At 42.1% G+C, this 23,627-nt stretch overlaps 1 protein-coding gene across 2 annotated transcripts in view; it reads left to right on the forward strand.

The window, feature by feature from the left end:
- Positions 1-1,207: 1,207 nt before the first annotated feature.
- Positions 1,208-23,627, forward strand: part of ELOVL7 (ELOVL fatty acid elongase 7) — a 32,677-nt gene continuing 10,257 nt past the window's right edge. Inside the window, exons 1-3 of one of the 2 annotated variants that reach the window (XM_055791459.1) lie at positions 1,208-1,268; positions 20,422-20,515; positions 22,839-23,029. In XM_055791459.1, coding sequence (XP_055647434.1) covers positions 20,452-20,515; positions 22,839-23,029 — 255 coding nt within the window. In that variant the 5' untranslated portion in view covers positions 1,208-1,268; positions 20,422-20,451. Of the gene's footprint in view, positions 1,269-17,084; positions 17,406-20,421; positions 20,516-22,838; positions 23,030-23,627 lie in introns of those variants that run through there. The other variant, XM_005240632.3, reaches the window with a different exon arrangement.

The raw sequence follows: 23,627 nt of genomic DNA on the forward strand, positions 1-23,627 counted from the left end.
TGTTCAGCCAGGCTGGTCTTCTCCCCCACCCAGCTTGGCTTTCAGCACATGGGGAGCCTGCTCCTGCACTGTTAAGACTTCCTTCTTGAAGAATGTCCAGCCTTTCTGGACCTCTTGGCCCTTCAGGTCAAGGTCATCCTCCTAATCTCCAGCCTAGTCAATTGCTCAGTGATGTGGAGTTTCTGCAGGATCTCTGTTACCAGCTGTGTTTCTCCATCCCCATCCCACCACCAGGTTTTCAGCCTATTGCAGTATTTCCACACTCATAACAAGGTTTCTGTGCTTGTTCTGCCTCTTGTGGACTCAAAACTTCAGGTTTGAGCTTCTCACTGTGCCCCAGCTCAGAGGCCCCTTCTGCACTTACACGTTGACTATGTACTCATTTCACAGCGACAGCTCAGTCCCTTCCTCTTGTGCTTTTTTGGCACGTTGTAAAATGAGTTTGCCTCTTTCCTTCAGTTTGTCTTCATACCCTCTCCCTGCTCATTGGTTTTGCCTCTTGTTTTGACTCAGGCTGTCATCTCCGTGCTAACCATCTCCAAAGAGATGGAATTTCCAGGTTCCTGTGGACTGAAGTGGCAAACTAAACCAGAGCACCTGCTTAGACGCTAGGGGTTCTCCATCACCTTTCGCTATGCCCCATACTTCTCCAGTCGGGAGTCACCGGGAGCATGATCCTCATCCTGAACAGCTTCCGAGAGCGGGTCCCGCAGCCCGTTCGGGGCGGAGCGTGCCCCGCAGCACGGCGCTCCCGCCGACCATCGTGCTTTGCTTTCTAGGACGGAATTACAACGTCTCGCCGGGCTTGCCGCTCCAGTGGCCCCCGGCAGCCGCCGGCTCCGCAGCCGCAGCCCACACCCCGCCGCGCCGCCCGCAGCCGGGAGACCCAGGGCCGTGCGGGGAAGCCCCTGCGCACCGCAGCAGCGGGGAGCGCCGCAGGTGGGCAACGGGCTGCGTCCCCCCCGCGGGCCGCCGCTGCCGGGGGAGGCCCGATCCCAGCCGCACCGCACCGCCGGGGGGGCCGCACCGGGGGCCCTGGCTCAGCGGCGATACCGGCTCAGCGCCCCGGCCCGGCCCGGCGCGGGTGTGAGCGCTGCGGGGGCGGGACGGGACGGGACGGGACGGGACGGGACGGGACGGGACGCCCCCCTCCCCTCCCCGCCCCCCCCGCGGCCCCGCCCCGCCCCGCCCCGCCCCGCCCCTCCCGCGTGCTTTCCCGCCGGCCGCGCCGCCCCGCGGCAGTCGCTGTTTGGTGGCTGCGGGGACAGGTGGGTCCGTGTTGCTGCTGCGCGAGGGGTCCCGTCGGGAGCGGGATGGCGGAGCGCGCTGGGAGGGGGAGCCCCCGGCGCCCTTCCGCGGGGTCTCTCCCGCACTGGGCCGGGCGGGGTGGCCACGGGCTCTGGGGCTCTTCCCGCCCCCCTCCCCTCCGAGCTCCCTGAGTGCGCCCCGCGCTCCCCGTGCTGCGCCGCAACCCCCGCCGCGCCCCGCTGTGCCTCCTCCCTCCCCACCTCCGTCTTCTGGCTGCACCCGCATCCCCGTCCCTGTCCCCCTCTGCACCCTGCTGTGCCTTTCCCCCAGCCCCCCCGGCTGCGCCCCGCACCCCGCCAGGCTGCGCCCCATGGTGCCTGTCCCCCCAAGCCCCGTGGCTACACCTCGCATGCGCTGAGCTTGTCTTCTCACCTTGAAGAAGAAGCCGCACCAAGGGTGCAGCGTGAAAATGGCCTTCACCTTGCACAGAGGGCTGCATCAGGGGTGTTATTCTTGAAAAATGCCCTCCCACCCCCAACACCCCCCGGAAAGAGGGGCAGACCCAGCAGTCAAGAAGTGGAGGCTTCTTTCTCTGCAGGGGCAAAGGTTGGAGGCAGCCAGGGGAGAGGTGTGGCCCGTGCGCTTGAGATGATAATATTAAAATGTAGGGCTGGAGGGATGATGTCTAGGCAGGGGTTGTCTGGCAAGTTGGAAGGGTGGGGGTCTGGCTTGCTGCCTTCCTCCTCCTTGGGGATGGTTCTCCTCTGCTGCTGTGCATGGCAGGCCCATCCTTAAGGACCGGCAGCAGCAGCGTGGCCGTGAGCTGAGGAAGGTGATGGGTGCCGGCTCATGTGGCTGACGAGGCTGTGTTGGGCCAGCCTCTCTGACCTGCCCTTTGCAATGGTGGATGTGGCGTGTGTTCTTTGAGCGTTGGAAGTACTTCGATACTTGGTTTGTAAGTATGTTTTAAGTATGCTGATACTTTGGTTGGGTTTTGGACATCGCTGCCACCAAGATAGAATGGTGTGATGCTTGAAAAGGCCAACCAACTCTTAGTGATTTCTTTGCTTGCTTTTGTAGGAAATCAAAGTAAGCTAACTAAAGCTGTTTGGACAAAACTAGAAACCTTACAGCTGTGTATGGATACCCTCTTCCATACTCCATTGTAACTGAGTCCTTCCCAGACCGTGTGTAGGTCTGTACTGAACATTGCCTTGTGGGAGAAATTTGAACAAGTTTTTCTGGTTGTTGGGAGCAGCCTGGGAACAGCGTGCTGCCTGACTTACTCTGCTGCCCAGCATCTGGGGTGCTGCCCAGGAAGCATTCGGGGCTTGGAGCTGCCTCGGGTAATGGTAGCGTCGCTGTTTACTGGCACAGCGTTAGGCAGCGTGGATGTACCCTGAAAATGTTTCACTGTGGAGTGGGAGCGCTTGTACTTAAACATTTGCTTGAAGAAAAAGCAGAAAGACCTAGGATATGAAAACCTAGCCAGACATAGGCTTATAAGGTCTTCCTAGGCAGCACCTCTGTTATATATAAAGCTGAATAGCGCAGCTTTATGGTATTTCATTATAATGTGTCAATCAACTTTCTATTAAACAGCATTTATTTACTGGTAGAGAGGCAGGTTATGGTACAGGAAGCAATATTCATGGAATGTGCTGGGAAAGATGCCACCACATTAGTTAAGTAATACATGCCAAATAGGATTTAACTAGTTACGAAGCTCACAGAATACCATGAAATACCTATCAACTAATTACATACCAGTAAAAGAACTAATCAGTATGTTTTTATATCCTGACATGACTTAATGGCCTTTGCTGAGTGTGCTCCCCTTACTGTGCCATGCCCTTCCTGGCTTTGTTTCACTCTGCTGCAAAAAACCAGGAAACACTGCTTTTTTTCCCCCTACCTTGGATTCCTGCTTTTCCTCTTGAATCTGCTTCTGCCCGGTACTTCTCCTTTAATGCTTCTTTCACCTCTTCCTCTGGCTTGTCCCTGCCTGGTTGCTTACCACATAGGCTTCTGGAGGCACAAGCAGATGCAGGGAGAGCAGTGCGTGGGATGGGCACGGGAGGTGTGTGCGTGGTGGTGGAAGTGGGGGCATGTCACCTTTGTGTTATGTTCAGGTGCAGGAGGTGGAAGGGAGCCATGATCCCTTCCTGGATCCTTGTTAGCTGATTGTGAAATCATGTTTTTAGTATTCTGCATCTCACTTGGCAGACTTCATCTGGCATCTCTCCCTCCCTGATGCCTCTCTGCCTCCGCACGGCTGTCAGGGGCCGCCGCCCTGTAATTCTCCTGGTGAAGTCTGGTGTGAGCTCCCTGGTCTGCCCCAGCCCAAACGAGATAGTTTAGCTCCCATTTGTGGGTTAAACTAATCTGACTCGCTTTGTCTGAAGTGGATTAAGGGCTATTTGTAAAATATGGGTAGTGGACCTATGGCGCATACGTAAGGATGACTAGATGTGGTGGTGTCATCTTCAGTGGCAGAATGTGGCTTCATAAAAATAATTTTATAGCAGAATACTCATTAACTTCAGGCTAGTGGACATCTGAATCTTGAGGCTACTTCCAGAAGCCTGGGTAGCTGAAAAGTTCCTCTCACTATTCCTCTGTCCCTCGCCATAGCTTTTCACTGTTCTGGTTTTCATTCCTGAAGTCACAGAAGATGACACAAGTACAGTGCTTTTATCGGTTTCCACATTGCCCAAGTACATATTAAGTTTGAGAACTGACAAATTTCGTTGTTTTTCTCTATGGTAATTTATGGATGTTTCAAACAGCACTTCTGGTAGGCCTTACCTGAGTATTTAGGAGGAAGCTGGTCTATGCTTGGAAGCTGTCCTGAGGTGGAAAGGAATGGGAGCTAAGCACTGAGAGGCTCCAACAGAGGCTATTCCAACATTAAGACAAATTATTGCCATAACATAGATTTAAAGCATGTCACAAAAACTTCACTATTGTTCTAGGTTTAGCTTTAGGATCTTTCTGTTCACTTAAAGTTACTTTACATGCAATTTAAAAGTTGAGTAGTTACTCTGCATTGTTGGACTGTGCTAGGGAGCAGGTCCCATGTGCCTGGGACACTGGAGGAACCTCCCTCCAATACCTGGGCTCCATGCTGTAGAGGGCAAATGCAGCCTAAATGGTGATAAGTAAACCTTTCACTTCTTGAAAACATCAGATTATTAGAACAAAAACATAAATAATTAATTTTGTAAGTCTGATAGTACTTTTTTAAATTTTAGTTCCTTTAAAAAACAAGAAAATGAAAGCTAGAGGGTCATGCAGTGGTTTTATTTTCTGTAGTCTGTTGTCACATGTTCAATTTACAAGAAGTTTTGCAAAGTTGCAAGTAATGTAGCGGTTAAGATTTTTTGCTGTCCCAATACATAGTTGAAATCCAAAAAGTAAAGAAGTATTTCAGCTGAAATTAGAAATATAAGTTTACGCTGATGGGAGGCACCAGAGAAATTCAGGTGTCCTTTTTCTTACTGTCTTTGGTCTTAGTGTGACCATTGAACTGGAAATGTTGACTAGGTTTTTTATTTTTTTGTCTCTTTTTACTAAATTCATGCAGTAAAATGCTTTTGATGTATCGGTTGATGTGTGTCTTGATTTTTATGTTTTTTCTGCATGTTTTTTGCTGCATATGTTATGTCTGCTTATGATGGTTAGACAAGCATTTTATCACTGAAGATACTGACTAGGAAAGACCTATAAGTAGTTCATAAATTGAGTAATGTGAGAAGAATACACAGTTCAGAGCATCACAGCTTTAAAAGTGTCTTGGTTGTTATCTTGGTTCTGTATGAGAATAAGGAACTGAATTTCAGTAACATTTTTAATTTTGAGATTGTGAGCTAGTACAAAAAACTAAACTCTTAAAAACTGCTTGTAAAGCCTATGCAGCCCAAAGCAAGCTCTGGGTCCCACCTGCAGAGTGGCACAGTTGTCGCAAGGATGACAAATATAAGTGTCAGTAAACTCTATGAATCATCTTGTTTGCTAGGAGCAATGGTATTCAGATTGCCCCTCTGAACTGTGTCAGGGCTGTATTACTCCTTGTGCTGAAAGCAGTGAGTGCCCACTCTTATCTCCACTCTGCTCACATACCAGCTCAGGCTGATGTTGTAGTTTCACCAGCATTTCTTTTGTCCTGAGTGCTTTTGCCATTGTGTCACCTTTCTGTTGTGGTGGTATAACTCTTGGTGAAGGCTGGTGCTGAAAAGCACTGAGGAAATGGTCTGAGTTAAAAAAACCCTTTCCTTTTCTGTGAGACTTGTCTCCCCTGCCATGGAGCTGTTTTCCAAACTTATTATGCAGCCAGAAAAATGTTTTTTCCAGCACAAGTCAAGGGTGACATAGGAGCATGTATGAGTAATGGCGGGGGGTGGGGGTGGGGAAGGTTGATTAAAACGGCATTGCTACCATTAAGGGTGCTTTTATCGTTGCAAACCTACCCTGTAAACAGACTTGCTCTGCTTGAGCAGGCTATGCTTAAGAGAAGCTGCTTGTAGCAGCTTTATGAATTCTGACATGCTGCTTGCGTGCATTTAATTGTATTGTGAATTCTTTGTAGTTTGGATTATCTTTGATACTGATATGGTGCCTTGCACATTGGGCCTCGTGCCTGGAGCCTCTATTCAAAGTCTTTTTTTTTTTTTTTCTTTTACCTTTTCTTTTTTTATTTAAAGCAGTACCTCACCAAATGCATATGAATATGACCATAACTTTGGTGCACTGCAAAAACCTGTACAAAAGAATAGTATGTACTATTGTTGTTGTTAAGTTTCTAGAGGCATGTCCTGGACTGGAATTTAGGAGAATGCTCCTGTCCCAGTGATGGCATTCTGGGTTTAGGGGGTATGTCTGAGATCAAAATACAGCTTACTAAGAATAACTCTACTCCTTTTATTCTTTGTTTTCTAACAAAAGGAAGGGACAACTCTTGTTGGAGTCTGAAACACAAAGATCAGTTTGTTGACTTGGAAATAATTTGCATTGTATCATCAGTCCTGAAATGGCTTAAAACAACATCACAAAAACCTGATTCAATGCTTCTCTGTACGCTTTAAGAGTATGGGTATGGTTCATGTTGGTATCATGCCCTTTCTTTCAGGAAAGTTATTTGAGGTAGCAAGTAGACATTAGATCAGGCAAAACTCAATAGAAAAAAATAAAAAGTGGCTGGAAACTGTTACCAGTAGTTGAAGGTGGTGTTTTTTGATATGTACCTGAGCAAAGTGCAAGGCAACTGGGAAGGAGAAACTTCCTGCTTTAAAATATTGTTGCTGGTGGAAAAGATCTTTTGGAAGAAGGACAAGAAAGGATTTCTGTATAGTTAAGTTTTGAAATACAGTATTTCTCAAATGTATCTGTTTGGGATTTGGGGGCTTTTTTTGGTGGATGTTTTGGTTGTGTGTTTGGGTTTTTTTGTTCTTTCTTTAAAGACTTTCCAGCTAGTATTTTCAATTGTTTTCTTTTGGTAAAATGTTTTTTGCATTGTTTTTAATGAAAAAGTATTCGCTAAAGCATCAAGAGTACCAAAATTGTTGGTCAGATGTGCTCATTTATTTTCTTAAGTAAATACTGCAATATTTGTTTACCATGTGGCATTACAAATAGATGGGGATCGGCAGCATGAAAATGTCTATAATCTGTTTAGAGAAGTAGTAACTGGTAATGTTGTCTCCTGTGCAGGTGAAATTTACTTACGTAGGTATATTGCAAGTGAGTACCTTAGTGTATTTTGCAGTATTTGAATTTATATTTATATATATATACATATATTTCCATTTATAACATTCACTACAATCCCTTTTTTGTTGGTTTAGATGTACAGTTGGAAATACCTGGATTACATATGTTCTTCAATCACTTTTTTAGTTGGAGCTCTGTGGCTTGTCTTTTCAGTACTGAAATAAAAGATTGACTTTTGAAACTTTAACTGTACAGAATGGGTCTGACAAGCTTAATGAAATTATTGTAATGCCCTTTGGAAGTGCCCTGTCCACCCTTGTTTCCTGTGACTGAGGCGAGTAGAAGACACTGTGTACGCAAGCTGAGAGGCTAATGGAGTAAGCTCAGTGTTCACTGTCAACTTTCAAATTAAACCTTCCACAAAAGTACTTGTGAGTATTCTGTATTCCTCAGAAACTTTGTTACAGATGTCAATTCCCTTTGTCCCTTGCAGTGTTACTGCTGTGCAGACAACAGTGTTTCTGTAGCATGTTCTGTACCAAGCTAGGTTGGTAGAGGACTCTGCTTCCATTTGTTGTTACACGAAGGAGTGATAAAACTCTAATGCCTGCCTGTAAATGACTTTATTCATAGCTGCGGTGTTGGGGAATTTCACTCATTTTAACTTCTGACCGTGAACACAACTCTTACGTTTTAAAGAAGGAAGAAGGTTGGGAGGCAGGAGTGCAAAACAGGAGCTGTTGGGGCACTCTGTGCCTCCCTCCAGCAAGCCCTTTAATGAGTGTTTGAAATCTTATGGGGTGAAAAAATCCCCCAGCTGAATTTCAAATTATCCTGAAACTGCTTCTCATGAACTGATGTGGTCCACTTGATCAGTTAGGGAAGCTTATCTGAAAGTTGCAGAAAAAGTGTTCCTGATTATGGGCTGGACCATGCTGAGTTCTGGTTCAATCTGGAATTTTTCCCAGTCTGTTGAAATGAGTCTGCTGCTGTATTTCAAAACTGAACAGCTTAGATACGCCATTTAAACTATGTTCAAAAGTATGGGATGGGAAATTGCCTCTGGAGCTGTGGAAATTGCGCAATTTGGTGTTCTTGCTTTTATCCTTTAGAGTCTTTACATGTGTACTTGTGCAGCGTGGTTGCATGCCATCAATTGCTTTCATCCAAGGTGCTGGAGCATCAGACAAAACTTCATTGAATCTAAACAGACTTCTGTGATAAGCAACAGAGCTACTTTTACATATGGTGAAATTATATGACCTTGGTTCACTTGTTGAGATAACAGCAGTGGGAAGAAGTCCAGTCCTCCATTCCAGTCTGTGGAAAAGCATCACACTTTTTGGGTATAGTCAGCTGGATGAACCTGCAGCTATGTAATGTATATGGAAGACAGTGTTGGTGAGAGCAGATTCCTTGGTTTGAGCACGAGCAATGAAATCATCCTGAAGCAAGGTAGAAGAGAAAAAGTGGAGACAAACCACTGTGTTTAGAAACCTGTTTGAGGGATGAGAGCTATGGTGTTGCTTTAGGTTTAGAAGGTGGTATGTGTCCTGGTAATTTGGCATAGTAACTGGAATATTGAACTGGCACACAACACTTTAGTCTTGTTCACAACTTTGCTGTGCTAACTGATGGAAAAAGTGCACCTCTCTCTCTGGTGACGGAGTGCTCCATAACAAAGAGTGAACCAGACATACTGACCTCTTCTGCAAAGCACTGAAACCTGTACGTGAGAATGCTGTGTAAGACTTTTTTTTTTTTTTTTTCCTGATAATTTAAATGTGTAGTTAAATATAAGCTTAAATCTTTCTTTGCACTGGAGATAGTCCAGTTTTCTTTTCTTTTGCTGCTGTTGCATGCTGAGTAGACTATTAGACACGTGTCTGTTTCTTGTATACTGGTGTTTTACAGGAACATTAGTATTAGGCTGAGTACTCTGCTGCTTGCCAAGCTTCGGCACTGGAAGTATTATTGTCTCCTGGCTTATTCAGATGTGGCACATCCATTGCCTAATGCACTTTACTGATGGGATTTTTTTTTTTTTTGAGCTATTTGTATTTGGCAGTCTTTCAGGATTGGAAAGAGGGGAAAAAAAAGTGCAGCAGACTTGGCCAGATGTAACTGGTTCATCCCTGATGTGCTGTTTGGCTGAGCTGATCTATTTTAAACTGTAGAGATGTCTTGTGATCCTAGGTGGTCTCTGAATGCTTGGGAAGATGGTAAAAACTACTTCCTACTGTGGTGGAAAGTACTGACAGAAGAAGGAAAATTCTTAGAACATACCTGTGACTAAACCTGTGCATTAATGTGGTGTTTCATTCTGTTCTTCTCTGAAGTTACCTTTCAACGTTTTAAGCTGCCTTCAAAAAGTTCTACCATTACAAACTCAGAGCCTGCGTAATTCTGCTTTATACACTGTTCTTGAGCTTCCTGAAAATGCAAAATAATGAAGACTTTAGAAGTTTCTCTTATCAAAGGAACCGTGGTCTAGCTAACTAATGTAGAGCAGAAGAAAACTTTCACAGCTGTGTAATGTCATTAATACATTTTGCTCATACTATCAGCCTCTACTTTGCATTTTGTGTTAGGCAAACTCCTGCATCTTGATTGCTTGGAAATTGAAGAAAGAACTGAGATTTTTAAGGCTGGATTTTTATAACAAGATCTGGTTTAAAAAACACTGTAAGATGCTTTTGCTAATCAAGCCAGTTAATGTTCTTAGGTGATGGAGAGTTTTGTTTTCATGTAAGCTTTTGAGGCTAGGTTGTCATCTGAATACTGTCCCATGCAGCATTGCTTTGCTCTTGGAGAAACATTTTTCTTGTCTCCGTAGATCTTTGACTGCTCTGATTCACCTTGACTGGATGTTTCCTTTCTCTTATGCTTGTTGCCAGCTATGAACGTTCCTCTTAAATACTTTCTTTTGAGTTCTGACCCACAGGACTTCCACAGAACCCTCTGGAAGTGCAACACTTCTGTAGGTCTTAGAAGGGTAACTGCACAGCAAGTGGAAAAGAGCATTTCTGAAACTGCCATTAGTACTGAGTCAAAGCAAAGATGCTTCCATTTTTTGTGTTCACACTGTGTGCCCAACCTCTGTCAAACTGGATCACCCTCCAAGGGTTGCAGTCACCTCAAAAGGGAAGGGTGCTGTGGAAATTTACTGATCAAGAAGTAGTGTAAACAGCATCCAAGATGGCTTGAGTGCTACCGAGAAGCTTACTCAAATTTCAAGCAGAATCAAATGTAATCACATTTCCATGCATTCATCCCTGAACTCAAACTATAAGCACAATGCAATGTTGACAAGTGCCTTTGATTACAGGATGAGTCTGCAGGGTCATTTCCTCCAGCTGCCCCTAACGTTCAGATGTCTCTTTGCCATCTGTTCTCCATCCCTCTGTGATTCCTCCCTTGAGTGCAGAGTACAAGAAGTACTGGGAAACATCTGGCTTTTTCACTCACCTCCATTTCTGAAATCGTATTTCATTTCTGCACTAACTCTGGTCAAGTGTAGATTAATAACTTCCCTTTTTTTTAAGTGAACATCTTCTTTGAGATGCAGGAGAAAAAACCAGGAGTGTCAGGAGAAATTAGGTGTCTATTTCTGTGCATACTACTCTGTTGAATTGTTCTGGCTGAGAGGCCTGAGGATCCAGACAAGGGTATAATGTACCTTTGTGGGTTGCCTGACTCTGAGTATGTTTTGTAGTGGTTGACTAGACCTTTCATCATGCTGAAGAATGTTGACTTAGTAACAACACCCCTCCACCCCCCCCAAACCTAAGGCCTTTATATCTCATTGCATGTCCCTCAGTGATTTGGAACCTCCAGCTGCAGCTGTACAAATTACCAGCTCTGGACTGGAGAGATTTAGGATGTTACAGTGTAGCAGCTTCCTGGACCACTCCAAAAATCACGTCCACAACAGTTGATGTGCCAAGATTGAATCTGGGAGCAGCAGCCTTTTTTATTATACTGTCAGCATGCTTCCTTGGGTGGGAGGAGTATTCTGGTACTTGAGTTTAAAAACACTTAGCGCAGATTTCCTTTAAAATGGCTCGTCACCCTAAAGCTCTGCCATTGCTGTGCAGCCGCTGCCTGTGTCACGCTTCCCAAAGCTCACAAGTTGCACTGTGTGGGTTGCTGCAGAAGGTGCCAGCACAGCTGGTTCCAGCTTTCTTTTGGAAGAGCCTCCTAGGGAGACTGCAGTTCCTGATGTTTACAGTGCTCAACAGCATGCCTGCTATACTGCATGGTAGCTTAAAAAAAAAAAAGAAAAATGGGGGAGGGGAAAAAAGGGTGTCAGTTCTAGGTCAGCTGCCTTTAGATTTTATGCCTGTCTAATGCAACACAAGCAAAATCAGAGCAGAAGGAATGCATTATTTTGCTGCCTAGAGTATCAGCCTAGGACCCAGAGGGGTGGTGGGTAGGTTGAGCAAGTGCAAGGCTGTGGGAAACAATGGTAAAGGAAATTAGCCCATGTCAGCAGGAGTGAATGGTGTGGGAGCAGTTCAGCTTTTGTAAATTACTGCATTAAGGAGTGAACAAAAGAATGTGTTGCAACTCCACACCGGTGTTATCAGTGTTACTACTTACTAATATTCTGAACTTGGCAAGATTACAGCTAGCACAATAAAAGTTCCATAAAATGACATTGACTTTGCAATGTCGTTTTGCCACAGCAACTACAGTGATGGTAGCTGAGTTGAGTGTACACTGTAGGCAAGATATAACTGTAGAACAATGTCTTCCTTTCATAATGATGAATATTTTTCATTTTATTCACATCTTAAGGTGAATATTGTGTTCTTAAGGTAATTATATATCTTATCTCCCTTTCCTACAGAACTCCTTTCTGCTGTATTTTCATGTTACAAAAGACAGCACTGTCTCCCTGTCTTTGTCTCCTGCAGGTGGAAATTTGTGGTCCAGTTCTCTGTATTTATTGTTCTCTAGTGGTGAATAGCTACAGGTATATTGCCATTGATTACTTGGTTACAAGACGTCTTTGGAAATAGGAAGGCTTATCTGCTTTTTTTCCCGATTGGTATTGGCTAGATTAGCAAGACGTTACCTGTGTAACAAGTCTTGTTCCCGTTTGTTGTAAGGAGTCTGCTCTGCAAGCTGAAGTTTAGCTCTGCATTTCTCTTTTTGTTTAGCTTCCATGGAGTGCCCCTCATGGTGATTAATAATAATTTGTCATTGTTCCATTAAGTGGTAGGTAAACACAAACTAAGTTCTTTGCCAGTCCTTGGTAGCAAATTGCTTTTTTCATAATTATTTGGATGTATGAGATTCTCATATGCAGTTAAGAACTCACATGCATTAACTATTAACTGTTAATGAGGACAGAAGATACGATGGAGCCAACTCAGTGACTCAGCTTGCCATTGAAGGAAGGGGATGGTCTCACTCGTGTCCCTTCTCATATTTTTATATGAATAACTTTAATCAAGTAAGTAGATACAAGCAATAGTACTCATAACCAAAGTCAATTCTAAGCTGTCCTATGTGGAGGTTCAAGAATGACACAGAATTCAGTTATCACAGAGGAGAAAGAAGGAAGATTATTAGACTGATCACAAATCTCATCAATGTTAGCCAGGTCTGTTTCGCTTGTGGCCTGCCCTTTGTCAGTTATATTGGGAAGGTTTTGATAACTGACATGAGGATGCTCTTGTCAGCATTCCATGTGCTTCACCTTAAGAGGTGTCCATAGAAAGTTTTAGTCTTACCAAAGCACAAATAACTACAGCGTGTACTCAGAACAAGCAGTCTTCATCACAACGAGAAAATTAAATATCGTTGGTCCTATTTTGTGGATGCATCCACAAAGCCCCTTAATTTTTAGTCTTATAAAATGCAAACTTTAGATATCATCAGACATCTTTAATTCTTTTCCTTCAGAGTATTTAGTTAGCACTTGCATTCCCTCTACCTTTTTAGACTTTACCTATAAATTGTCTTAAAAATAATATACTTCCTATGTAGGTTAAAACCCCAGACTGCGCTATCTTTTCAGTGCAGGTAAATGCCACTCATTACCCCTCTAGATCAGCAAAGTTTTATATTCTGGTTTGCTTGGTAACTAATGATGTGTATGTACTTTAGAAACACCACAGCTGTAAATAATTCTTACATATATTTATCAGAACTGTCCTTGCTGTAGAGGAAAAAAAAAACCAGAATGGGTAAAAGCTCAGTATATTATGAAGATGTTAGCTTGTGGAGGAATGAGTAGGGATCACTAGCACCGTGTGTATGAGTGGCATGATTGTGTAGCACATCTGAAAGTACCAGATTGTGTTACTGCTATCTAGCCCCTGGTTCTCGTTTTGTGAAAGCCTGTTTAAAGTGACCCAAAGCTTAGCTGATGTGGTCTTGAATGAAAAATTGAAATGCTGCAGAAAGTTTTCTAGTTACATAATAAGCAAGGAGAGAAAAAGAGAATCTGTTAAGTCCTTTGAGTAAGGAGATTAGTCTGAGTTGGATATGGCCCAATTACTAAATCGATACTTTGTCAAAGCTCTTTGATAAGGGTAATGATGTGTCATTGTCTAATGGAAGTGAGGTTGCATTAATAAAAATAATTATATCGTAGGTGAACCTTATTTTAGCTTCTAGGTGAAAGTTGTCATGTGATATGTGCCATGTAGGCAGGGCTAGGTGACTTTCTGAGCTGGCATCACTGAGCTGGGATCAAACTTAAAGGAGCCATGTACAAGTCATGCACTGAGGGACCAAAAAGAAGAGCTTCTGTCCGAAGCTGGGTGCAGGAGCTACCTACCGTGGCAGAGGAGTAGCCAGGTCAGACCAGTTGACTCTGGGATGGCTGACATGCAAATGTTCAAGTAAAGGGTTTTTGGTAAAGGTAGGGAAGCACTGACAAGAAGTTAATGTTCTAGGAGCTTTTCCCCTCCTTACGTTTTTGCCTTTCTCTGAACCGTTGGGTGTATGGGGAGATAAAACTGGGGAAGATAGACTGATGTCCATGGTGTTCATTTCTCAGGTGAAACTGGGAGTCTTTTCAGACACTTTGCCCAGTGTCTTTCTCATACTTGCATTGAGCTGATAACTGGGTTCAGACTTGTAGAATTCCTTCCAGGCCATGATTGCAGGGACTGTTTGGACTTAATGTGTCTTTCTATGTGATGTGGGACACTAGTCCCTAGGATTGCTTTCACAGGCATCACTGCAACCCCAGGTGATGCATTTAAGATATTAATATATTGTTGATGCCAGATCTTTTCCTGTCTTACTGTAGTACGATGTACATTTTGTGGTTTTGGCTCTCGTGTTGTAGCATGTCCCTTGTGGCTTGTGGTGGACAGTGATGACTCGCTGAGGTGAAGCATGTGAACTTTTTGACTACAAATCTAGTACATGCTTGTCTATTAGTGTGAAGGACTGGACATGATGATCCTGTGTCCCTACATGATTTCACTACCAGCTTAAGGGGATCTATGACAGGGCCGTTAGTCCATCTTTCTCCCTGCCTGTGGCATCCCAGTTCGTGCATCTCAGCGTTTCCTTTGTATGAGCCTGTTCAGCTTTACAGGTCTGAGTTGACTGAAAAATATTTTTTTCTTTTTTCTCAAAAAGACCAAGATTTCAGTTAGGTCAGTGAGCTGCTGTGACTTAGCCCATAGCTGCCCGAGGACTGGACCTGCCAGCCGCGGTCCGTGGGACTGCACACTGGGGCTTCTCCGTTCAGCTGTTGCTGGCGATTCAGTCAGTGTATATGGACCAAGAAAATACCCATATGATACTGGGTATTTTCCCATATGATTTTTTTTTTTTTTACCATATGATTCCTATGGGAAGGAGCTTTTCTGTGCCTGTTGCCAGCGTTCAGCCTTGCTGTGAAGTCTGTATTGTCAGTTCTTTTAACAATTTATAGGCAGGCGGAAGGAAATACAAACTGGTATTTAATTTACACAGCATCAGAATCCATTAGTCTGGCAGAAAACCAGTCTGAAGTGTGATTGCAATGAAATGTGTTTTCTCTAGTTCTCTGCTAACAGACTAATTTATTGATGTAGGTGAATGACAGATTTGATATTAGTTAAAAAACCAAAGCATTAAATAGAGGTACTGTGTAATTAATTCTGTAAGGGTGACTAAGCAGGGTAAGTTTTAGAGCTCTTATTGAATACTGCCAATGGGGAATTTTACAGCAGACGTTCTAATATAGTTTCTAAGCCTCTTTCATCTGTTTTTAGATGTCCAGTCTTTAAAAAGGAATTTGTATTTATTTTGAAATTTTCTATTCTCTCCCCAATATCTACTTTAAAGTGTGCATGCAGATTGTTGATGTGCTCAAAGGAGTTAGGGTCCATATTTTTAAATGGACTGGCTTCAAAGACAAAGTTTGAAATTTTTATAGAGATGTATTAACTTATTCTTTAATTAAACTTGGATATTTCTTAAAGTACCTCTGTTGCATAGAGTTGCTTTGCCTGCCTTCTGTCCCTCGGGCAGAGCCATCATCTAACAGGAACAGTGTTTACAAGTGATATTACCAGAAGAGACCACCTAATGGTAAGCAGGATGTAGCCAACTTCCCTGTGAGATGAATCTTTCAAAAATGAGTTTTAGGTGGTTGAGAGAAGGCAGAAAGGATAGGGAAGGTGATGGAAACTTCTTTTGGGGAAATCCGTAACAGGTGATACCCAGCTGAAGTTCAAAACTTTGTTACAGGATATAGGTGAGTAATCCATCTAATGTAATAGGCAGTTTGTGTGCGTTTGCCATGTGGCATAAGGTAGTAATGTAGTTGAAGTAACACCAATTATGTAAGCACAGAGCCTTGGGAAATAGGAAGGGCAGAGCTGGTATTTCCCAGGTAAAGCTTAAGATACCATCTGCGAAACGTCTTGATTTAATTACCTTCAGAACTTCAAGAGCAGAATTAACAACAGTACACCAAGTGATTCTGAAACATGAAAGTATAATTGTGCCTGAATATGTAAGCCAATATTACTGTCATTTCTTTAGCTATCATTTTGAAATCAGTCCTGCATGTGTCAATGCTTTCTGCAGGCAATTCCCATCTTCCAGCAAGCTCATGGGGTGGAGGCCCACCCCCCACCATTACCTGCTTGCCAGGCCAGAGGGTGATGCTCCAGAATCTTTGCTATTGGAATCTGCCTTGGGTGGAAATTATCCCGTTGCAGTTTGTACTGTGTTGTCATATTCTCCAGTCTTTTCCTAAGGGGTTACTGTAAAAGTAGCTTATCTGTCTTTCTAATAATTAACTTTGCTCTCTAATGCAAGTTCTTAATTTCAAGTGTTTTAAGTTCTCACTGAGTTTTAGAATTTTCTGGAGTGACAGAGCTTACATTAGACTGTTTTGTTTTGCCTGGTTTTCTGTCAAGTTCTTCTGTTTCTTTTTGTTCAGTAGCCATTCAACATAAATCCTTACAAAATTACTATAGAAGAGCAAAACTTGATATCTCTTCTAATATTTAAAAACAATGTCTGGGGAATAAATGACCATCAAGAATAGCAAATATCTTTCATGTGGGGTAAGCAAAGGAATGTGAGAAACTTCTTGTTCTCATTTAAAAATAAGGAATGTTTGAGGCATACCAGCAATTCCTATTACAACAATCACTAATAGTTTTGTGTGCTAACTGAACTTGAGCACTTCCAACAACTTGCTACCTACCACTTGTCATCGTGAGGCATTCTTGTATGGTTTGCTGTGGTATTTGTGGCATTTTTGGCTGGTGTAAAAATATCATCTACCCTTGCTCCTCCAGTAAAGGTAATGAGTGGTCCAGCTTAAAATGGGTTCTGCCAAGCTGTTATGCCTTAACTCAGCGGCAGTTAGTGGGCTCTTTCAGCTGAGCTTCAGGGGACCAGAGGCCAGCAAATGACATTGCTCTTTTAACATAGCCCTTTCCATCCTTTGCCTCACTTAAACCCCCTGTTTTAATAATGGTGAAGACACATTTCTTGAAAGATGTCTTCAGAAGTTATGTTAGTACAGCTGGCTTGAAACTAGGTCCACAATTTTACTTCCATCGACATCTTTAAACAAAAGAAAAAAAAATAGTTCTTATTTCTTTCTAAGAACAGAGTACCTTGCATATGTGTTTGAGGTGATTTCAGTGCTTGTTTTCCAGACGTGTAGGTTTGAGAGTTCTGCTTCTATGTTCTTTAGAACTTTTCAAGTTGGGCAGACAGAACTTATATGACTGCATTTTTTCACGTTCATGTAAATTGCTTCCAATATGTCATTTAAAATAACATAATTTTGAAAATTAATCTGCCAGTGTGACTTTCCTAATTTCAAGTTTACTACAATCTAGACACTCTGCTCTAAAAAGAAAATTCCCTATTGTTAGTGTATTTTAGCTGTATTTTAATGTTACAGGTGGAAAGTGGAACATTGGGAATAAAAGTTCAGATGTGCTGAATCTGTATTACATTAGCAGGTATGTAGATTAAATGTATTTTTTCCAGACTGAACTGTGGCTACACAAATGCTTAATGTGCAGATGAGTTTACAGCATGAAGAACTAAAGCTGTGTATTTAACAAATGGTCTTCTATGCCCCCAAGCCTCTGTCCCTTCAGGCCAAATATTTCCAGTCTGACATTTAGAGGACAAGTCCTATAGACTTAAAAACTGCCAAACATTATGAAAGGTTGTATTATGGTCAACATGTTATCAGGTTACTTCTTAACAACACAGTTGTACTGTTAAAAAAAGCAGTCTTTCAAAAATGGTTTGTTTTTTTCTGAAGCGCAAGCTAGTTGTTTATCTTGTTTGTGGGTACCTGGGGGATTTTTGGTCTTCTATTTTAAAAAGAAGAAGCCTTGATCATACTTATTTTCCAGTATGTATGAATTTGTGTGAACTAACAGTAACAGAATAAGACAAAATACCTTCCATGCTGCCATTAACTCTACTTGTAGGTAGTTAGCAAGCAAAAAATCCTGAAAACCTAACAATAATGCAAACAATCGTTCATAGAAATGGACTTAAAGGAAAACTAAGTAGCTAGTTAAGAAACTGAGTAGAATTGTAAAGCACATAGTAGTGTTATATAAGGAAGTTGATTTGGAACCTTTTAACTGTAGAAAAGTTCTGAACAGCACTGTTTTTCTTGCAGACATTACTCTTACTCTTGAAATATGTAGTTTTACTGTTCTTTGCTTACCTTCAGATTCAGTATAATTGATCAGTCAGTATGTCTGTGTGGTGAGGCTGTGGCTTCCCTCTGGCTGGTACATCCTTCTCTCAAGGATGGTAACTAAACTGCAAAAACGTTTAGAACAGGTTTAGCAACTGCTGTGGACTTGTATCTTGCTTGCTTGCTTGGTTATAAACAGAAAAGAAAACTCAAAGGCTAAGAGCCTCTGCTGGTTTTGCTCTTGTGAGACCTTTTAAAGGGAGAAGAGCTGCAAGTGCTGAGGTCAGGAGAGGTGGGACAAAAATGCCTCCTCATCAGCACAGCAGGGGCTGGGAAACGTGAGGTCTGCTATTTTCATCTGCTGCCTTTCTACTTTGGGCAGAACTCATCTGTTAGAAATAGTCTGGTTCCAGATAAAAAGCTTGCTTTTGGTCCCAATGCCTAGCAGGCATAAGAGTTGCTGTTTAAACACTGACAGCACATTTGTCTGACTTGTTGACGCTAATTTTGCTTTACAAGTCAAGTGGATAAATGTAAAGAGCTGTCAATTTGTGAGGGTGAGAGGTGTCAGGGTGAGAGGCTTGCACCATAAGAGGGAGGAAAAGTCAATCAACACCCTCAAGCCCATAATAAATGGCAATTCAGTTTGAGCCAGCATCCCCACAGAATTTTCTGGATTTTAGAGAGCATGTTTTGAAACAGTAGGTTACTTGTTTAACTTAGGTTTTGGCTAGCCTGTGGATATCATTCATAGGTTGGCTTAAGGAGCAAGATGGCAGGGGTATTTGCAATTTGCCTCTAACCATGATATCTTCTCTCTCATGCCAAAAGATGGCCCCCAAAGTTTTCATTGGAAAAGGAAGAGGATGTCTCCTGCTTCTTCTGATTTTTGCCAGCACCTTTATAAAGATAAGGCTTTGTAGCAAACAGTGATATAAACATAGAGCATATGGGAATGGTCAGCAAAAAGGCAGTGACATTGAGCTGGGAAATGCTGATACTGGATGCTCTTTGTGGAAAATGTGATCTTTAAAGAAAAGTGCAGAGGGAATATTTTCTGAACACAAGACTGATGGTGGTTTCAGGTGTTCAGACACAGGACGGAAGTGCAAGCAGGAAAACAAGTGGGTAGCAAAATTAGAATTGAGAAGAGGTAGATCACATGAACTCTAATGAAGGCAGGCTTCTCTGTGTAATTTCAGTAACAGGAGTTACTTGTAGAAGTGGAGATAAGGATGAGACTGCTTTTCAGGAGTGTTAAGGTAAGGACAAATGAGAAGATGATAGTGGGGAGATCTGAGGAGAGAGATGGATTACCATGATGATGGCAGAACTGGCTCTCCAGAGCTGCAGCTAGCTTAGCCTGGAGGAGATGCAGAAGGGCAGCCAGGGGAAAGGAGCTGGTTCTCAAGGTGTGCTGCAGCCTGAACTAACAAAGGTGAATATGGTGTGAAGATTGCACAGGGGTATGGAGAGAAGTCATATGACAAAGTGAGACACTGAGTGGAAATAGGAGAGGTGCCCTTCAAATGTGTTAGGATTTTTAAGAAGTATTTTCTAGGGGGAATAAGACAAGGGAGGGGCTGATGAGTACTTGATTTTGGAGCAAGAAATCAGTATTTGTATAAGCATACTTTGAAAAGTTTTACATATGTAGGTGTTGCTGCATGCAAACTGGATGTGCTGGATAATTGCTGTGAGTTAATGGTATTGTCAGTGGTGCTATGACACTTCATGATCCTGGTGTGGAAACAGTTGATTCATCAGAGTAGTGATTTGCATGCTAATTATAACATAGCTAATTATGGTATTTAAAAGGGATATGCAGACATATTGGCACCTTTCCTCCTTCTCCACCTACCTTAGAAATACTTAGTTAGAAAATTAAAATTTTCAATAGTAGATGTTGCAAAGCTGAACTTTTGCACGTATCAGTGACCTGGACTTCAAGTAGAGATGGTAATAAGAATAGATTTAAGCAGCTGCTCTTTATTTATATTTTTCCTTTAAGACAGTAACAGTTAACCACAGCATGGTTTCTTGAGATAACACTTTATGGGATGGAAGCATCTTGCTTGGTATGTAGAGATTACAAAATCATATTGTTGTGCATAACAGCTCAGCTATAAATTAGCTCCAAACATAGTGCGATGTCATCCGCTAATGCTCCCTGATCTGTTTCACGTCATGCTCTGTTAGCACTCTCTCTGTTTTTTCCATTCTATTTCCTGAAAAACTTTTCCAAGACACTTTACTGACCTTTATTTTATTAATTACAAAAATCTATATTTCTGTTTTGGCTTGTTTTCCTGCAGGGAGCATCATAAAATCTTAATCAAGTGAAAATGGCCTTTACCAATCTGACATCAAAGGCTGTATTATTGTATGATGAATGGATTAAAGATGCCGGTGAGTCATTTAAATCTAAAACTTATTAACTTTTGATAATTTTGAATAGCAATATGTTGTTATTCTAGGTGTACTGCTTATCAACTTAGAAGTAGCTTTGTCTTCCTATAAATGTTCCTAAGGCTTGTCAGGTTACTTATTGATATTTTTAACTGTAAAGAACAGACTAGTTTCTGCATTTTAAAAAAGCAAAGCTCAACTAGTTTATGGGTATAACCTCAGCCTAAATAAATTGGAGACAGTGTTTCTTCTGTCAGTGTTCATGGCTTACCTAAATATATAACTTACATTTTTCCTGCTTTAACTCTTTTTCATTACCAAACAACCGTATTTTATCAGTTAACTGAGCTAGATGCATGGTGTTACTGTATTTTGCTTTTACAAAGTGAAAGAAGTAAAAACCCTGATAAATTGTAATATCTTGAAATTAGAGTACTCTGATAGAGTTCTGTTTTGAAAAGGAATATTAGTCTCCTGTGGCAGCTGGTATGAGGATATTAAACACACTTTGCTTTAATATTGTTCTGTAGTTCTGCATGCTTTAACAAAAAATGACAAAGAAGATCTCAAATTTGGGGTTAAGATCCATCTGTGTCAGTGACATCCCTGGGTGTTCCTTACTGTGGCAGGCATGTAGTGATGGGGGTTAACTTGGGGTTACCCAAGGGGTAAGCTGGGTTACCTGGGGTTTCCTGGGGAAAACTTGAGAAGCAGTTAAGGTTTGATCAATAAAATGACTAATTTATATTTTTCAGTATAGCTGAGAACCATTTCTCTTGTTCTGTAAAACCATGTAAAACAAAAAGCATGCAATTGAGAAGGGAGTTTTATCAGTATGACTTGTGGGGTGAAGTGGATTTGGGTGAAGCCGGGTGATGAAGCATTTCTGATGCAGTGTCCATGACTTCAGAATTTGAGTTCCTCGTTTTCCTACCTACCAGTGCTTGCATTTGGCATGTCTTAGCATACTGTTAGTGGCAGGACATGCTTTCCTCAGGATCAAGCTAGGAAGACAGGCAGGAGAGTTTTGGTGGTACCAGTGCAAGGGGTGGATGCAGAAAAAGCCGGCAATTGTGAAGAGCTGGTGATTCCCTTGCAGTGCAACACCCACAGGTGCCTAGTGCTGCGGTTCACAGTCCTTGTTGGCCTGCAGGCAGCAGCACTGGGCACATCACAGGCTGTGAGCATTACAATGTGCTTTCCTCCTCAGTCTGTTTTAAAACTTCCAGTGGCTGTAAACAACATCAGAGGGTCTCACGGGAGATAGATTGCTTGAGTGCTATGGGTTGAAAATCACTGACGTAAGACATTTGGCCATGAATTAAACACTTTTCAAATTGTAGTCGTTCAATTTCACCCCCAAAATACAGCAGCAAATGGTGAAAGCAGCAGTTTGAGTCAATAGTTAAGTTTGGGGTCATTCAGAAACAAATCTTCCAAAGATTAGTTCATAAAAATTAAAATATATATATATTAAAAATACACAAAGTTCATAGCAGTTCTGCGTACAGAGAAATGCAGAAGTCTTTGGTGAGCTGAGGCAGTGATGAACCACAGAAGATTGCAGTGGAATCATGGTGAAGCTCCGAGGGGAGCGCCTGCCAGCGTCAGCTGCAGGGAGAGGGAGCAGGACTCTCTGCAATACTTCTGTATGGGATAACTGGAGAGGGAACTTGCAACACTTAGACCACTTGAAGGCTTGTAATATGAAAGTGTGTGTTTGTCAGGTGGTGATGTGTCCGGACTGAATATACACACGCCTCACGTACTAAGCTACAAATACCAGCTGATGGGACAGAAGGTCTCCTGACTTTAAAATCCCCGTATTTAATATGTCTAATGTCCTACTGCTTATAAAGCTCAAGGATCTTTAACAGTGGGGCTGCTCCCAGTCTGTGACTTGAACTTTTGAAATAAGGTTCGTGCTTCTCCAGAAGAACGAAAACTCACATGGAAATGCAACCTCAGCGATGTGCTTGTGCAATGCCTTCCCGTGGTGCCCTCTGAGACCCATGCGTGTGAGAATGCAGACTTCTCATGAAGGAGACCTCTAGGCAGAAAACTGTCACTCGTGATTCTGTGTCTCCTCATTACGTGTGAAGGATCGATGCAGAAAGAAGTGTTGAAACCTACAGGTGCTAAATCTTGTTGTCTATTCGGTGTGGATTTGAGGTGAATGGACTCTGAAACATGATCAGTGATAGCAAAACCTAAACTGTTCAGAATGAAGTACCTTTCTGTAGCTGTTTTAGGATTTAGTAAATACGGGACAGATCTGATTTCTTTTTTTTTTTTTTTTTTTTCTCCTCCTCCCCTCTTCTAGATCCAAGACTGGAAGGCTGGCCACTCATGTCTTCACCTTTTCCAACAACCTTTATCGTTGGAACCTATGTTTATTTTGTCACTTCCTTGGGACCCAAACTCATGGAAAATAAAAAACCTTTTGAACTCAGGCAGATAATGGCGTTTTATAACTTTAGTGTGGTAGCCCTTTCTTTATATATGACTTATGAAGTAAGTACTACTTTCATTTGTAATGTTTGTATGTATTTCATGCATCTAACTGCTACACTTTTAATACATTTATTAATATAATTCCCACTCTGTAGTTCTCTAGTAATAAAAAAATATTATTCTGATTTTTGTAATTAAATTCCTCCAAGCAGTTTGCTAAACTAATTGAGCTGATACTTGAAAAAAGGGAATAAGTCGTGCCTAGAAGGAAATATTATAAAATATTTTGTGTCATAATATATAATCTACAAAGTCAAAAATTCTTATTTATTTAATTTCCCTGGGCTGTGGCAGGTAAACCAGACTACATGTTTTTCTTTGTTGTAATTGCTTCTCTCCTACAATGTGACAGTCAACTATGATGTTTCAGACATTGTATAGAGTATGTTTACTGTGCAATAATCTTTAGTTAGATCTGCCTTTTAAATTACAGAAGTTAGAAAATCTAATTTGGGGAATCCTCATCCTTTAAAAAAAACACAAAACAAAACAAAACAAAAAACCCAAAACAACAAAACAAAAAACCCCAAACCAACCAAACAAAAAACTCCAAAACCCAAAGAATGAAAATATTTAGCATTGGTTCCCCACTCACCCC

Source organism: Falco peregrinus, chromosome Z, assembly GCF_023634155.1.
Source record: "Falco peregrinus isolate bFalPer1 chromosome Z, bFalPer1.pri, whole genome shotgun sequence".
Taxonomy (NCBI): domain Eukaryota; kingdom Metazoa; phylum Chordata; class Aves; order Falconiformes; family Falconidae; genus Falco; species Falco peregrinus.